General features: G+C 43.0%; 1 protein-coding gene across 1 annotated transcript in view; it reads left to right on the top strand.

The window, feature by feature from the left end:
* Positions 1-16996, top strand: part of MINDY4 (MINDY lysine 48 deubiquitinase 4) — a 74661-nt gene that overhangs the window by 48626 nt on the left and 9039 nt on the right. The window contains exons 9-11 of the mRNA XM_087917569.1: positions 2164-2227; positions 4955-5116; positions 10591-10771. Coding sequence (XP_087773695.1) covers positions 2164-2227; positions 4955-5116; positions 10591-10771 — 407 coding nt within the window. The remainder of the gene's footprint in view (positions 1-2163; positions 2228-4954; positions 5117-10590; positions 10772-16996) is intronic.

Below are 16996 nucleotides of genomic sequence, written 5' to 3'. Positions count from 1 at the left end.
GGCAGAAGCGGCGGGGTGGTGGGGGCAGAAGCAGCAGCGTGGCGGGTGAAGGCTTCTGCCCCACCGCTGCTGCTGCTGCTTCTGCCTTCCAGTCCTGCCTCATCCAGCCGGGCCATTTGCAGGAGGAGAGGTAGGCGTGAGGTGGGCGAGCTTTCTCCCCCCACTCCCCCCGCAAAATTTGGCCGGAAAATAAACCGTGATAAAAAAACTGTGATAAAAAAAAAGTGATAAAAATATTTTTTTAATAAATAATTAATAATAAAAACATCTCCCTAATTTCATTTCCAAATCAATTGAATATGTTAACTATGTTTTCTGTGGTTTTTTGGGATGATCAGGTATCGTTACTGTTATTTTATTTTATGTGCGGCCCAAACCAAATTTTCATCTTCTAATGTGGCCCAGGGAAGGTGAAAGGTTGGACACCCCTGGATTAGATAGTCACACCGAGCTTCTGCAAGTTTCTGTAGCTTGCGTGTTCCTCCATTTTCTCTGCGCCTTGCTGGTCAAAAACCCTTGAGGTCACCCTCCTTCGAATGCACTGAGATATTGGCCTTGGGAAGAGGCTTCCTCAACCTCTAGAAATGCCGCTCAGTTTGCCGGTTATTTCCACCCTAGGAAAAACGATGGAAAACCCAGATGTCGCTTCTCCTCCGGTGTCTTAGTCTCAACTTGGCGTTCCCAGAACATTTGCAACTATGGATGGGATTAGAACTTCCTTCTATTGTTCACCCTTGATGTCCCAGAGCTCCTAACTGACGCATATTTCATCCGTGAGTTGGCTTCGAGCAAAGCCATGGGAATCCCATGGATGTCATTCAAGGAAAAAAAAACGGCCAGTGTCCGACCAATACTCGTTATATCTCAGCAACTTTCCACTTTCTTCTTCTTCCGGTCATGTTCTGGACTTGACATTCTTTGAAAGAGCCCCTACTATAAATCAACTCTTAGAATTGTTCTTTGATGATGGTGGTTTATTAATATAAACTTCTTTTTAGTGAGATAAACTTGCTTTCCAAGGCTGCAGTTAAAAAGCTTTTTTTAGTCCAAATACTTCCTCGATATGCCGAGCTTCGGTTCGGCATTCCAGGGAACAATAACAATTATTCCTTGCTTTTATTTTTAGAATCAGATTCTTTTTTTTTTAAAGCAACCGAAAAAAAAATAGTATTTGACTTTAAAATGTGATTTCACATCCCCTGTTTTTAGTCCGAATCCTAGTTAAATTCCTCTGGTTTTAGGGGAAGCCCAATACGGCCACTGAAAACGTATCCTGTGGTTTGAATTCATTTTTCTTCTTCAGTGAAAAGGTGAATTTAAGAAATATTTAATTTCTTAAAAACAATACCCAAAAGGTTGCAGTGTATAGAGGATTTCCTTCTTCCACTTTTAAATTGCTTGGGATGAGACCTTCTAAGTTTTTTTGCTCTCATGGTTTAGGGACTGGTGTTAAGTCGGTCGATCGGTCCCAAGAAGAGACGTGAGGCAGTGACTGGTTTAAAGCTCTTTTTATTTAAGTTAGATCTGGCTGCCGGCTTGGAGCGCGACGGCTTATATTGAACTGGTATTGGGCGCCGCAGCCAATGACAGCCGCTCGAATCACCCGCGATTGGCTCGGCCAATCAGTGCCGCGCACGCGACCAATCCGAGTGCTGTGCGCGTTTTAGCCAATCAAGATGTAGGTTTACAAGAATGCAAATGCATATACAAAACAACTGGAGGCTCCTCATATGGTTGTTTTCTCTGCGGCGTCTCCTTCCCTCATCCTTCAAGGCCATCCATACCCAGGAGTCCTCAACTTACAACCGTTCATTTAGCGATCATTCAAAGCCACAAGACTTATGGCTGTTGCAGCATCCCCTGTGGTCAAAATTCAGGTGCTTGGTCGTAAAACGTGGCAAAACTGACTTAACAACTGTCTCGTCTATCAACAGAAATGTTGGCCTCAATTGCAGTCATAAGTCGAGGACTCCCCACATAGATTGCTCCCTCTATCATTCTCCTGGCATTTTTTTTTTTTTACTGTTTTGCTTTCATTTTTCTGTGCAAACCCCTGTTCACCTTCCGAGGACGATAACCAGACTTCGAGCAGAAAAAGGAGAAATGTGCACCAGTTTCGTGAATTTAATTTCGACGAGGATTTTTTTTTCTCTTCCCCAACAGAGTCCGTGGAGATGTGGATGTCACCACAAACCCACTGATCGGGGCACACGGATACTGCATGCAGGTAAACAGGGCCCAGCGGGGCCCATGAGTTGGAGGTTCCGGCTACAGAACCAGTCCCTCTGGAGTTGTTAGTTGCTAAGGGGTCAAGTCGAGGAAAGTGGCAACACCGGGTCCCACTCTAGGGTAAATTATCTGACCAGTGTCGCCCTGGAACGGTCATCAACTGGCTGAGCTCCTGCCCTAGAGGCAATTGAGCCCTTCGGGATCCCCTAAGGCAGCCTTCTCGGTGGTGGCCCCCTTCTGTGGAATGTCTCTCTGCACGTTCAATCTGCCACCTTCTTACTCTTGCAGAAAGGTTCGAATATGGCTTGTTTCTGACACATTTTTAGGAAGTTAAGCTCTGATCTGGCCCTCTCCTAATTTAGTTTGATTTAATTTAATTCAGTTTTTAATTTAATTATTTTAATTTTGTTTTATTTTTGACTTGTTTTATATTTTACTCTATATTCTACACTATGTTTTGCTTCAGTTCACTATTTCATTTCATTTCATTATTTCATTTCATGTTATTATATTTTATTTATACTCCACCTTTAAAATTTTAGAAATAATTGGAGGCGGCAGACACATCCAGCACACTTCCCTCCTCCTCATTTTCCACACAATGGCAAACTTTTAAGGTGGGTTAGGCTAAGGGAGAGGGACTGGCCCAGAGTCACCACAGCCAGCTTTCATCGCTAAGGCAAGAAGGCTCAAACTCCCCCCAGTCTCTCTCCCGGTGCCTTAATTACTGGATCAAACTGGTTCTCTTCACGCCTGTTTTCCATTCCTTTGGATGGCTGATGATGAATCGGTCTTCTTTGTCCACCCAGGACAGAGGTCTCCAAACTTGGCCACTTGAATAAGACTTGTGGGACTTCAACTCCCAACAATTCTGGGAGTTGAAGTCCACAAGTCTTAAAGTGGCCAAGTTTGGGGACCCTTGACTTAGCGGGACTTGTATTTTACCCGTCCTGCAGTAGAGGTTCATTGAGCGACCCTTCAGAATAACAACGGCACTGGAAAAAAGCGACTGATGGCTGTTTGTCAAACTTACATCCCTTGCAGCACTGGTGGCTAACCTTTTTGGGCTCTTGTGCCGAAAATTGTGCCTGCACGCTCAAATGCCAGTACCCAGAAGGCAATGTGCGCAGCCTCCCCCCCAATGCCCCCTGAGCATGCATGTGTGACCCCTCCCCCCCATCGTAGGCCAGGTACCTGACAATCAGCTGTCAGGCGGGCGGTGAGGACACCTGCCCAGTAGACCTGCTCTGGGGGAGGGCTCACCATGCCGGCAGCAATGGCTCTGCGTGCCACTTCCGGCGTGCCATAGGTTCACCATCGGTTCCATAGGTTCACCATCACGGCCTTGCAGCATCCCCATAGTCATGGGATCGCTTAGCAACCGCCTCACATTTATGACTGCTGCCTGGTCCCGGGGTCATATCATCCCCTTTTGCGACTTTCTAACAAGCCAAGTCAATGGGGAAGCCAGATTCCCTTAACAACTGTGTTACTCACTTAACAACTGCAGAGATTCACTTAACAACAGTGGCAAGAAAGAATGGGGCAAAAACTCACTTAACCAATGTTTTACTTAGCAACAGAAAATTTTGAGGTCAATTGTGGTCGTAAGTCGAGGACTAGCTGCAATTCCACTTTCCTTTTAATTTCTCCTGTGCTTTTTCCTCCTTTTTATCACCCAAGACCTGGTCTTGATGCACCCACCCCCTGCGATCAATCAGTCAATCAATCAGCCAGATTCGTAACTTCCCATCACTCTTCCGTCTTTCACTGACACCTTCAGTCTTTACTCATCAGCAATTGTATCAATCATGCCTTTAGATGTATTTGGATTGATTTGCCACGTGAACAGAAACAGAAACAGACAGAACTTTTTTTTTTCTTTTTTAAAAGAATAATTTCATGGAATTAAAAACATAACAAAAAGACCTAAAGTTAACCAAGAAGGAAAAGGGAGGGAGGGAAGAGAGAAAGGGAAGGAAAAAGAAAAGGGGAAGAGAAAAGTAAAAACCGAGAAAAATAAAAATAATAAATTTGTGGATTTGCATGAGGGATGGATTATGGGAAGAAGGCGATCGTAACTTTTAGGAAGTATAGGATCTCTAAGGTGGGTTTTTTTTTTTTGTATTTGCTATGATGAAAGTTGTAGATCACTACTTTTAATATTTCTTTTTTCAAATCAGAACTTTAGAAACACTCAACTTTAAACATATTCCCCAAACGTTCCATGTTCATCTGCTGTGGGGCAAAACTCACTTAACAACTGTCTCACTTAGCGAACAGAGATTTGGGGCTTAAATGCAATCCTATTGTCATCTATACAGGCAGTCCTCGACTTACAGCCACAATCGAGCCCAACATTCCTGTCGCTAAGTGAGACATGCGTTACATGAGTTTTGCCCTATTTTACAGCCCCGCGGTTGTTAAGTGAATCTGACTTCCCTTGCCAGAAGATCGCAAAAGGGGAATCCCATTGGTTGTAAATGTGAAAAACAGTCATAAGCCTCATTTTTCACTCCCACTGCAACTGAACGGTCGTTAAACGGACTGTTTGTAAATTGAGGCCTACCTGTAATTAAGCTTCCCTACACCCAAAACTGGAAGAACGTTTCTCCTTTCCCTCGAATTCATTTCTGGAGTCAAGCGATCGTATCGGGTTCTTTGAGCCCGTCTAAAGTCCCAACTGGTGTATAATCCGCCCATCGTTTTGTTCTCCTGAAACTAGGAACTGGTCAACTTGCTACTGACCGGCAGGGCCGTATCCAATGTCTTCAACGATGTGATGGAGCTGGACTCAGGAAATGGCGACGTCACCCTCCTGAAAGGCATCAGTGGGCGTAGCGATGTGGTCTTGCTGTCCCTCTTTGAGCATTATGGCGTCTGCCAGGTAAGGAGAAGGCTGGTGGGAAGGCTGGTATAACGTCCCCTTTGCCTGGGATCACGTGAAGTGGACGGTACAGTTTTATAAGGCCTCGGTAAGACTGGACTTGGAATAATGCAACCAGTTTTGGTCACCACGATGTAGAAAGAGTGCAGAGAAGAGAGCAACCAGGAGGATTAGGGGACTGGAGGATCAAACATACAGAGAAGGTTTGCTGGAATTGGGTATCTCTGGTTTAATGAAAAGAAGGACCAGGGGTGACATGACAGCAGTCTTCCAATAGCTAAGGGGCTGCCCCAGAGAGGAAGGGGTCAAGCTGTTCTCCAAACAAAGCACCTGAAGGCAGGTGAAGAAACAACGGGTGGAAACTAATCAAGGTGAGACCCAACCTAGAACTAAGGAGGAATTTACCAACCGCAAGAACAATCAATCAATGGAATAATTTGCCTTCAGAAGTTGTGAGCGTTCCAACTTTGGAGGCTTTTAAGAAGAGATTGGACACCTCTTTGTCTTGAATGGTATAGGGTCTCCTGCTTAACAGGGGGTTGGACTAGAAGACCTCCAGGGTCCCTTCCAACTGCTATTCTGTTATCCCAAGCTCATCAATCCATCAAGTAACTCAAAAGGAGGACTTTATTCGAGTTGAACTGACAAGATTTCCACCAAAGTCAACCCAAACATTTGCCCTTCCGGCCTGCATCCTTCTGTATCCTTTGGCCTTGTTCTGCACGCCAGTTTTCTCCTTAATTCCATTTTCAAATAGCTTCCTTTTTTAAATTCAGCTAATCCTCGTTCTAGCAACCATAACCGAGCCCAAAACGTTCGTCGCTAGGCAAGACATGTGTTGATGAGCTTTGCCTTGTTTTACGACCTTTCCTGCCACCGTTGTTAAGCAAATCACTGCAGTTCTTAAATTGGAAAAACGGTCGTTAGGTGTGAAAAAAATGGTCACAAGTCACTTTTCTCAGGGCTGTTGTAACTTCAAACGGTCACTAAAAATTAGAAGAATTAGAATTCTTTTATTGGCCAAGGGTGATTGGACACACGAGGAATTTGTCTTGGTGCAAATGCTCTCACTGTACATAGAAAGAAAAGAGACATTTGTCAAGAGTCAATAATCATCAGGTCCAACACTTAATGATAGTCATAGGGTACAATAAGCAATCAAATCATACAAGGAAACAGTCAATATGAATCGTAAGGATACAAGCGACAGAGTTACAGTCCTACAGTCACAAGTGGGAGGGGATGGGTGATAAGGACTGATGAGAAGATTAATAGTAATAGTACTGCAGACTTTGCAAACAGTTGGACAGTGTGGAGGGAATTATTAGTTTAGCAGACCGATGGCGTCATGAAGTCAAAGACTACCTATAAATTGCAAAATTGGAACCCAGACGGTTCCCACATCAGTCTGTATTCAAGAGCAACGATTCTCAACCTCACTACCTTGAAGACACGGGGACTTCAATTCCCAGAATTCTCCAGCCAGTTCTACTGCAAATTCTAGAAATTGAAGTCCACACATCTTCAAGTTGCCAAAATGTAGAAACATGGATTTTGAAGACTTGAGTCTTTGGGGGGAATTGTTTTTGCCAGTCACTCCATTTTCTTCCTCTCCCTAAATGAGAACTTTATAATCAGTTAAAAGATTATTTAACCGAAAACATGCCGGAATTCCTAATAGTTTGAGATGTATCTCTTAGACACCTGAGAGATAAGAAAAAATAATAATAAAAACTAAAAATCAAGGGGGTTTGCCTGTATTTTGATGGGTTTTGGAGGACAGTTTTATTTACTGGAGAAGCATGAAAAGAATCCAGAAATACCCTTTTGGAGTTGTTTTCTGTTGATGTTGGCACGGCCAGAAGCCAAAGTGGAATCCAGTCCCTTGAAATTATCCACCCAGAAATGCAGACATTCCTCTTGTCCAACGCTAAAAAGGAGGTTAAATCCCAAGATAAATATTGCAGCTTCTAAAAAGTGGAAACCCCTGAGGTTTAAGAGGTGAATCATTTCATCTTCTCCGGTTTCTGTGCTTCTCCCTGTTAACTTTGTGCCACACTAGGTAGCCTCCATAATGCCTGCCTTTTACTCGTCTCCTTACTTTTTATTTTACATTGCTTTACTCTTTACTTCTTATTTTACCTTATACTTTGCTTTTTACTTTATATTACTCTTTACTCTTTATTTTACTCTTTACTTTTTGCTTTACTCTTTACTTCTTACTTTGCTTTTTTATTTATTCTTTATTCTACTTTTACTTTATACTTTGCTTTTTTACATTACTCTTTACTTTTACTCTTTATTTTTTACTTTGCTTTTTTACTTTACTCTTTACATTATTCCTTACTTTACTCTTTATGTTATTCTTTACTCTTTACTTTATTTTTTGCTGAATTTTTACTTTAATTTACATTTTACCCTTTACTCTAGCTTATATCTTAGTGTACGTTTTGTCCTGCCATGTTCTGATTTCACCCCCGTATCCTATTTTTTCCTCTTCTTGGCACCTGACACGCCCTTCGCTTTGTGGTTTCTCTTTCCTAGGATTGTATTCCTTTGGGAATCAAAACTAATGTCTGTTTTAGGGCTGTTTTCTCTCTTAAAAATCCCCCAAGAAGCTTGGCTGGGGAATACTAAGAGCTGAAGTCCACATGCCTTAAAGTTGCTGTGATTAAGAAACACGTGTGTAAATCAACACCGTTACGGCAAACACTCCCATTCTTAAAATTAGTTTCACAGAAAAGTATAACTGGGTTTTGGCTGCTGGCATCACCTCTTACCTCTCTGGCCAAAGCAGATTGTGGGACTTCTTCCTTTGTTGACGTTTCAAGTTGGTTTTTCCCCTGGCTCCATTACAACTGTCAAAACTTTTTACAAAATGACCCACAAAGGCAGAAATCATCAGCTCGACATCCCTGTTTTGTTTTTGATGGGGATTTCTGCACCCGTCCAGGCTTCTCGGCTATTCCGTCTGGGGTCTTGGGTCAAAAGGTTTACTCTCGTACACGTTACTCCTCGACTTAACAACCGTTCGTTTAGCGTCAGATCGAAGTAACAACTTCACCGACAGAAGTGACTTAGGACCGATTTTCACATATGAAAATTACGACCGATATTGGAAGACTACTATCATGTCTTGTTAGTCTTTTCTTTTTTTTTTTAATAAATTTTATTGAATTTACAATTAAAAAATGACATAACAACATTACATATGCAACAGAGAGAGAAAAAGAAGAAAGAAAGAAGGGAAAGAGAGAGGAAAAAAAAAAAAAAAAGCTCGGTCTTGCGACCGAAAAAGGAGAAAAAGAAGTATAAAAGAAAGAAAAAAAACAAAGAGACGGAAGAAAAAAGAAAATACGTTAAAACCAGACAGATTTCCTTTTTGACAGTCTGCAAGATCCAATTCTCCTACCTTACTTTAATTATACACATCTTATCACTACTTATGCTTAAATTACCCATTATTCATTGAACAGTTTATCTCTGATATAACCAATTATACCACGCATTCCAATTATTATCAAATGCTGAAGACTCTTTATTTTTAAGAGCTATGGTTAAATTGTCCATTTCTGCGCAGTCACATATTTTCTGAATGACCAATTGATCTGTAGGTAAACAGGATGATTTCCAGCACTGGGAAAATGCTAATCTGGCCGCAGTTAGAATATGAATTATTATATATTTCGTCTTTTTAGGAAAATGTTTATCAGAGATCCCTAGTAGGAAGAACTCTGGTTTGTATTCTATTTGTTCTTTGGTTATCTCCTCCAGCCATTTTCTAATTTTTTGCCAGTATTTCTGGGCTTCTTTACAGGTCCACCACATATGAAAGTAGGTTCCCTCTATGTTTTTACATTTCCAACATTTTGGACTAGAGTTTGGGTTCATTTTCGCTAACCTCGAAGGGGGTGTTAGTCTTTTCAATAAACCAGGTAAAAGCAAACGTAAAGGTTCCCCTCGCACATCCGCGCTAGTCGTTTCTGGCTCTAGGGGTCGGTGCTCATCTCCGTTACAAAGCCAAAGAGCCAGCGCTGTCCGAAGACGTCTCCGTGGTCATGTGGCCGGCATGACGAAACGCCTTCAAAAGTGCACAGGTCTCTGTGACCTTCCCACCAAAGGGGAGGTAATTTTCCTACTTGCATTTTTTACATGCTTTCGAACTGCTAGGTTGGGACAAGTAACGGGCGCTCCCTTCGTTACGCAGCGCTAGGGATTCGAACTGCTGAAAATACAGTCGTTATCTGAGGATGTGTTTCTCAGTTTTGAGGGCTTTAAGATCTTTGGACTGATCTATAGAGATTCTCAGTCCTCCATGTCAGGGTTGTCACACAGGAGACAACTAGGAACAACAGCTGGAGCACCACTTAAAACATTTTTATAGTATCAGAAGCGTCTGTAAAAGCCTGAGGACCTGAAACGCAGTATAAAATCTTCTATCCCAAATTCAGCACAGCTTGCTTTTTAAAAATAAAAAATAAAAATACAACCCTTAGACCAGCTTTTCCCCACTTTGAGTTTGCTGGTCAAAAACCAGCAGGGGAAGTCACAGATGGTGATCACGTGACTTGACCCCTGACCCCCCCATGACATCATAAATGCCTGCTGATAGCCAAGGACCCAAATTCTGATCATGTTGACGATGCTGTGGTGATTGTCGATCACTTTTAAGAATGCTGTTATAACTTAGAATGGTCCTTAAATAGATGATTGGATGTTGAGGACTGCCTGCACCTCTTTTTTTTCTTTTTTTTTGATCGTCATATGAACAGTTGCTAAGAGACCATTCATAACTCAAGGACTGCCTCTATGTTCTTTCTCTGTAACGCTAATATGGTTCCCTCTGTCAGGTCTAGAACCCATTAGACTTTAATGGGTTAAATACTCGTTCACTTTTGATGGGCTTCCAAAGCAATGATTATTTTTAATTAATGTCCCCAAAGGTGCTTTTTTCAAGAGGCAACTGGACTTCCTGGTTTTTCACTGAAGACGTTTCCCTTCTCCTCCAAGAAGCTTCCTCGGCTCTGACTGGACGGTGTGGAATGGAAGGATTTATGCTCCTTGCAGACAGCTGGTCCTTTGCATCCTTTTAGAGGGTCCTTGAGGCCACTTGGAGGTTTATCTGTGTCCTCAGGGTCACCTGAAGAGTGCAAATGGGCCTGGAGCCTTCCTGGAACAGTTAAAATGATTCGTGTTGTAGACTGGAGATGGATGATGCCGTATGGGCTGTTCAGTTTTGACTAGATGGCCTCTTGGACCCCTCTTTCAAGCCAGTGGTCATCTCTGTCCAAAGTGTGGACTTTGCTGTCTTCCAAAGAGCGGCCTTTGTCTTTCAAAAGCAGGTGGACCACTGAACCTTGTCCCGATGGCTTTGTTCTCCTGTGTTTGTGTATCTTTGGGACAACCATGACCTGAATGACCGGCATTTTAAATAAGTGCACTTTTTTTCCCCTTCTCCTTGTTGTTTTGCTCAGGTGGGCTGTTATCTCAAGACCCCCAGGTTTCCAATTTGGGTGGTGTGCAGCGAGAGTCACTTCAGCGTCCTCTTCTGCTTGCAAAAGGATTTGCTGGCAGATTGGAGGACGGAACGGCGCTTTGACCTGTATTATTACGACGGTTTAGCCAATCAGCAAGAGGAGATCCGTCTAACCATCGGTAGGAGATCAGAAATCTTTCAAGAAAGATGGAACAAGGTTAAGGGAGTATCGAACGTAGGACCGATATAGCTTTCCTTGTGTTCCTGGCAGGTCATAATTCATAGTTTTCCTCAACCTGGTCTTCATTAGTAGCACAACTTACAGACTTCTCAGATTTCATCTGTGCTAGTTAGGAATTCTGGGAGTTGTGTTTTCAACAGATACTACTGATATGGATAGTGTTGTGATTGGCAGGATCGGCCCTGTTAAGAAACTTTGAATCTGATGACTGTTAGATCGTGGATTGACGTCAGAACCAGGGAACGTTAATCTGAAGGGCAAGCCAGTTAATTAGCACGTTGCCTTAATGGGTATAAAAGGACACAGCTGAGCTGGTGCCTTTTGCCAGAAACAAAATGTCTATTTTAAATGAGGACGTTACTGCAAAGAGATCTCTGTTTGTTTGAATTTTGAAGGGAAGTCCTAACAGTTTTTGCCAGCCGTTATCTTGTTATTTTCTACAGTTTGATTTGATTGTGAAACGGCTGCTTTGTGTTTGTTCGTTTGAATCTCCAAGAGGAGACATAACATGGATAAATGAGAATATTTGTAGCTTAGGACTGAACTGTGGTGTCCTTGGTACTTTCATTATGCAGACATTTAGTTACCAAGCTAGGTAATATCATCAGTGCTACAGAGGAGAAGGAGGAGGGCTGTGAGATCCTTGGTGGTAGCTTTCTTGCAGGCAATGACCCAACTATAGAGGTAATGGAAGAATCTAGAGATTAATATTGGCCAACAAACATATACCCCAATCAAGAAATTACCAATTCAGACAAACAAGCTAACAGTAAACAACAGCCTAATCACGGATCACAAAGAAAGAAATATGCCCACCAACCTTGAGGGGCAATCCATTGGTATAAACAGAGCACCTGCCACTCCCTTCTAGCACTGATGATGTTACCTAGTTAGTTCATGAAATGTCTACAGGAAAACAGAACAAGCTCAGAGAGCACCAACGGCCTCACAAATCATCTCCTCCTCCTCCTCCTCCCCCCCCCTCAAACCCCACTCCCATTGTAGCACTGACGATGTTACCTAGTTGGGTCATGAAACATCTGCAAGCAAACCACGAACTCACAGAGCACCAAGGACTTCATACTTCTACCGATAGGAAAGAATTTAATTAGGGTTTTTTTTTCAGAGCCTTTGGACAGAGAAATGATTTTACCGGCTTTCTTTCTCTTCCCCTTAGCCAGTTTCTTTCTGTACCAACTTTTTAATTGTAAGCCACCCAGAGTTGTTTCGAGTACCTTCCGTGTTTCATTAATCATCATAATAAACCTTCACTTTTTGGAGAGCTCTCCCAGGGACAGTTAAGACTGCAGGTCACCAGAATTACAGGCCATCCCAAGTACAATATTTTTGAGGAGAGAAAAATCCCATTATGCTGAGATCTGCACATTTATCTAGAACGCTCAGCCTTTGACTGAAATGCCAGGGACATTTTTTCCAAAGAAAGTAAAGAAAAAGGAATAAGGAGGGGCGGGGAAAAATAACCACAATAAGGCCCCAACAAGTTTAATTTTGTTTCATCCTTTTACTTCAGTCAAATCAATGCAGACAAGCCCACCTAAATGTGATCAGTCAGCATAGGCAAGGAAATCCTAACCTGTATTTTATGCCCAGGGGAAATTGGTGTGTATGTGCGAGTCTGTCTATGTATGTATAAGTAATCTTCAACTTACGACCACGATTGAGCCCAGAATTCCTAGTTGCTAAGTGAGACTTATGTAAATTTTGCCCCACTTTATGACTTTTCCTGCCACAATTGTTAAGTGAATCTCTCTTTCTCAATCTCTCTCTCTCTCTTTCATCTCTCTCTGTATCTATCTTCTTTCTGTCTCTGTCTCTCTCTATTATCTCTCTGTCTGTCTGTCTATCTCTATCTATTTATCTATCACTCTGTCATCTCTCTCTGTATCTATCTTTCTCTGTTTCTTTCTGTCTGTCTGTGCCTCTCTCTGTCTCCTCTCTCTGAATCTATGTTCTCTTTCTTTCTGTCTTTCTCTCTCTCCACCCCCGTGTGTATGTATGTATATGTATATAAAATCTGTCTGTCTGTCTGTCTGTCTATCTATCTATCTATCTATCTATCTATCTATCTATCTATCCATCCATCCATCCATCCATCTATCATCTCTTCTCTGTTTCTTTCCGGCACTCTCTCTTTCATCTCTCTCTGTATCTATCTTCTCTTTCGTTCTGTCTTTCTCTCTCGCCACCCCGTGTGTGTGTATGTATATGTATATAAAATCTGTCTGTCTGTCTTTCTGTCTGTCTGTCTATCTATCTATCTATCTATCTATCTATCTATCTATCTATCTATCTATCCATCTATCCATCTATCATCTCTTCTCTGTTTCTTTCCGGCTCTCTCTCTTTCATCTCTCTCTGTATCTATCTTCTCTTTCTTTCTGTCTTTCTCTCTCGCCACTCCCGTGTGTGTGTATGTATATGTATATAAAATCTGTCTGTCTGTCTGTCTTTCTGTCTGTCTGTCTATCTATCTATCTATCTATCTATCTATCTATCTATCTATCTATCTATCTATCCATCCATCCATCCATCTATCCATCTATCATCTCTTCTCTGTTTCTTTCCGGCTCTCTCTCTTTCATCTCTCTCTGTATCTATCTTCTCTTTCTTTCTGTCTTTCTCTCTTGCCACTCCCGTGTGTGTGTGTATGTATAAGTATATATAATCTGTCTGTCTGTCTGTCTATCTATCTATCTATCTATCTATCTATCTATCTATCCATCCATCCATCCATCTATTCATCTATCATCTCTTCTCTGTTTCTTTCCGGCTCTCTCTCTTTCATCTCTCTCTGTATCTATCTTCTCTTTCTTTCTGTCTTTCTCTCTCGCCACTCCCGTGTGTGTGTGTATGTATATGTATATATAATCTGTCTGTCTGTCTGTCTGTCTATCTATCTATCTATCTATCTATCTATCCATCCATCCATCCATCCATCCATCTATTCATCTATCATCTCTTCTCTGTTTCTTTCCGGCTCTCTCTCTTTCATCTCTCTCTGTATCTATCTTCTCTTTCTTTCTGTCTTTCTCTCTCGCCACTCCCGTGTGTGTGTGTATGTATATGTATATATAATCTGTCTGTCTGTCTGTCTGTCTATCTATCTATCTATCTATCTATCTATCTATCTATCTATCTATCCATCCATCCATCCATCCATCCATCCATCTATTCATCTATCATCTCTTCTCTGTTTCTTTCCGGCTCTCTCTCTTTCATCTCTCTCTGTATCTATCTTCTCTTTCTTTCTGTCTTTCTCTCCCTCCCCCCTTCTATATGTGTGTGTGTATTATCTATCTCTGTCTGTCTGTCTATCTGTCTATCATCTCTCTGTGTCTCTCTCTCTCCTCTGTACGTATAATAATCAAATACAAGTGTCAACAGGTGCAAGTTGTTAATACAGCTAATCCTCAATTTACAACTATTCATTTAGTGACTATTTGAAATTACAGTGACACTGGAAAAAGAGGACACTGGAAAAGGTGAGACTGTTTTTGCACACCTACGACTGTGGCAGCATTCCTGTTGTCATGTGATCAAAATTTGGATGCTTGGCAACCCTTTCATACCTATGATGGACGCAATGACCCCCGGGGGGGGATCACGTGATCCCCTTTTGCGACCTTCTGACAAGCAAAGTGCGTGAGAGAAGCCAGGTTCACTTAACGACCGAGTTACCAACTTAATCAACTGCGGTGGTTCACTTTAACAGCTGAGGCTACAGAGGTCGTAAAATGGGACAAAGCTCGCTTAACAAATTCCTCACTTAATCAAGATAAATTTTTGGCTCAGTTTGTGGTTGTAAGTCAAGGACCCCCTGTGCAGTTGGGACCAAAAATTTATAGTTAAACTGATGTGGTTGTTAAGTGAGGCTTTGCACAGTTTTACCAGCTTCTTTTTAACCACCGTTGTTAAGCGAGTCGCCAGAGTCATTAAGCAAGATCGCAACAGGTGAATTTCCTCCTGACTTCCTCATTGACTTGTAAGAGGGCTGGCTGGGTTAGGGTCTCAAACTCACCTGACCACACAATTCTCTAATCCCGTCGCAAATGCGAACTTGTTGCCAAGAACCCAGCCGGCAATCACTCGACCACGGGAACTCAGCAAAGTCAACCCCGAGGCGAAGCTGGAGTCATTTAACGACCGGGGAATTAACTCACTTAACAACTGCGGTGCTTTGCTTAACCACAGTGCCCCCCCTCCCACAAAAGAGGTCATAAAATGGAGCCCCTCACGTGTCGGGGGGGCGCCATAACATTTTTAATAAATAAACAAAACGAACGAAATTGGACAGGACTCATTCCACAATTGCTTTGCTCAGCAGTGGAAGTTCTGGTCCCAATCTGTAAGCCACGGTCATTAACTCGGAGACTTTACAAAAATACAGGAAAATGGCAAGCTGTTAACTTTTTATTTATTTTTTTTTTCTCCTTTTAAACATCCATGGCAATAAATTTCAGGAACTCTTTTTTTTTTCCCGTTTTTCCTTTTAACCTCCGCTGCCCATTAGTTCGCTATTCCAAGCGGGCAGCCCCGTTTGAAAGACATTTACCGAAAAATGGCCTCCCCTGGCCCATTTTCCTCTGTTGTTCTGCTGTCAGGGGTCCTCGTTTCCCCCCCCCCTTGCTCTCCTGTTTATTTCTCACCTCTGGGGTGTAATTGCAGAGCTGTGGAAACTGACATTTCTGCCTTCCTTGTGCCTCCCCCCCCCCCCTTTAACCTGTTGTCATCTTTGGCAGCCTGAAATTTTTGTTTTCACAGGACGCCCCCAGATCTAACTGTGCCATCTGTTTACCGCACACACACACCCCACCCCCCCCGGCCCCACACACCCAAACCTCCTGGTAGATGGGATGGGGGCGGGTGCATGACTTGTTTTGAAAGAAATGGGGTGGACTTTGCTTGTTCGCTCGCTGCAATTCGCGTTCGTTCTTTCTAGCTTTGTGGGCAAACCGCCCGGCCAGAAGTTGCATCCATCTTCTCCCGGCTTCTCCCGGACTTTGAAAGATACCCCCTTGGCCAAACTCAACCTTTGGTTGTGCAAAACCCGAGGGTCATGCCAGGACCCACCACCACCCCGTCCTCCCTTGTCTCCTGGGGTGTTTCCAAATTCATGTTCCTTGCGGTGATGACACTATCTAACCATCTCATCCTCTGCCGTCTCCTTCTCCTTCTCCCTTCCATCTTTCCCAGGATCTTCACCTTATCTTATTGGGTGACCAAAATATTTGAGATTCGGGATCGCTTCGTCCAGCCAGGGTTGAATTCCCTCCAGCCTTGACTGATTGTCTGTGGAGATTCTCAGTCATCCAGGTCATGGTTGTCCCCTACGTGCTTTTTCAGGAGGCATCTGGATTTCAATTGTTTTTAACTTAGAATAAAATAGAGTAACAGAGTTGGCAGGGACCTTGGAGGTCTTCTAATCCAACCCGCTGCCTAGGCAGGAAACCCGACACCTCTTCAGACAAAGGGTTGATCCAACCTCTTTTTAAAAACTTCCAGGTTTGGAGCATTTACAACTTCTGGTGGCAAGTTGTTCCACTGGTTAATTGTTCTAACAGTCAGGAAATTCCTCCTTAAATTCCAGGTTGCTTCTCTCCTCGATGAGTTTCCACCCATTGCTTCTTCTCCTGCCCTCGGGGGCTTTGGAGAATAGCTTGACTCCCTCTTCTTTGGGGCAGCCCCTGAGATATCGGAAGACTGCTATCATGTCTCCCCTGGTCCTTCTTTTCATTAGACTAGACATAGCCAGCAGTGGTGGGATGCAAATTTTTTTTACTATCAGTTCTGTGGGTGGGGCTCGTCTTGTCTTGGTGGGCATGGCAGGGGAAGGATATTGTAAAATCTCCATTCCTTCCACACACCCCTAACCTGCTTTCCAGCTCCCTTCTCCTGTGCAGGGCAACCGAAGAAGACCCAGCCGATCAGTTGGGACTCGGGGGGCAGAGATGGGGTTGGCGGGGCCGGTCAGAGGTGGGATTTGCCAGTTCTCCAGACTTCTCAAAATTTCTCCAGAACTGGCCAGAACCTGCTGAATACCCACCTCTGATGCCCAGTTCCTGCAACCGTTCTTATAAGTTTTTGCCTCCAGTCCTCTATTCCTCCTTGATGCTCTTCTCTGTACTTTTTCTAGAGTCTCAGT

The sequence above is a fragment of the Pseudonaja textilis genome, chromosome Z (assembly GCF_049901715.1).
Source record: "Pseudonaja textilis isolate UNSWEBS1 chromosome Z, rPseTex1.2, whole genome shotgun sequence".
NCBI lineage: Eukaryota > Metazoa > Chordata > Lepidosauria > Squamata > Elapidae > Pseudonaja > Pseudonaja textilis.
The sequence above is the reverse complement of the archived record's forward strand: the minus strand, read 5'-3'. Positions and strand labels throughout refer to the sequence as shown.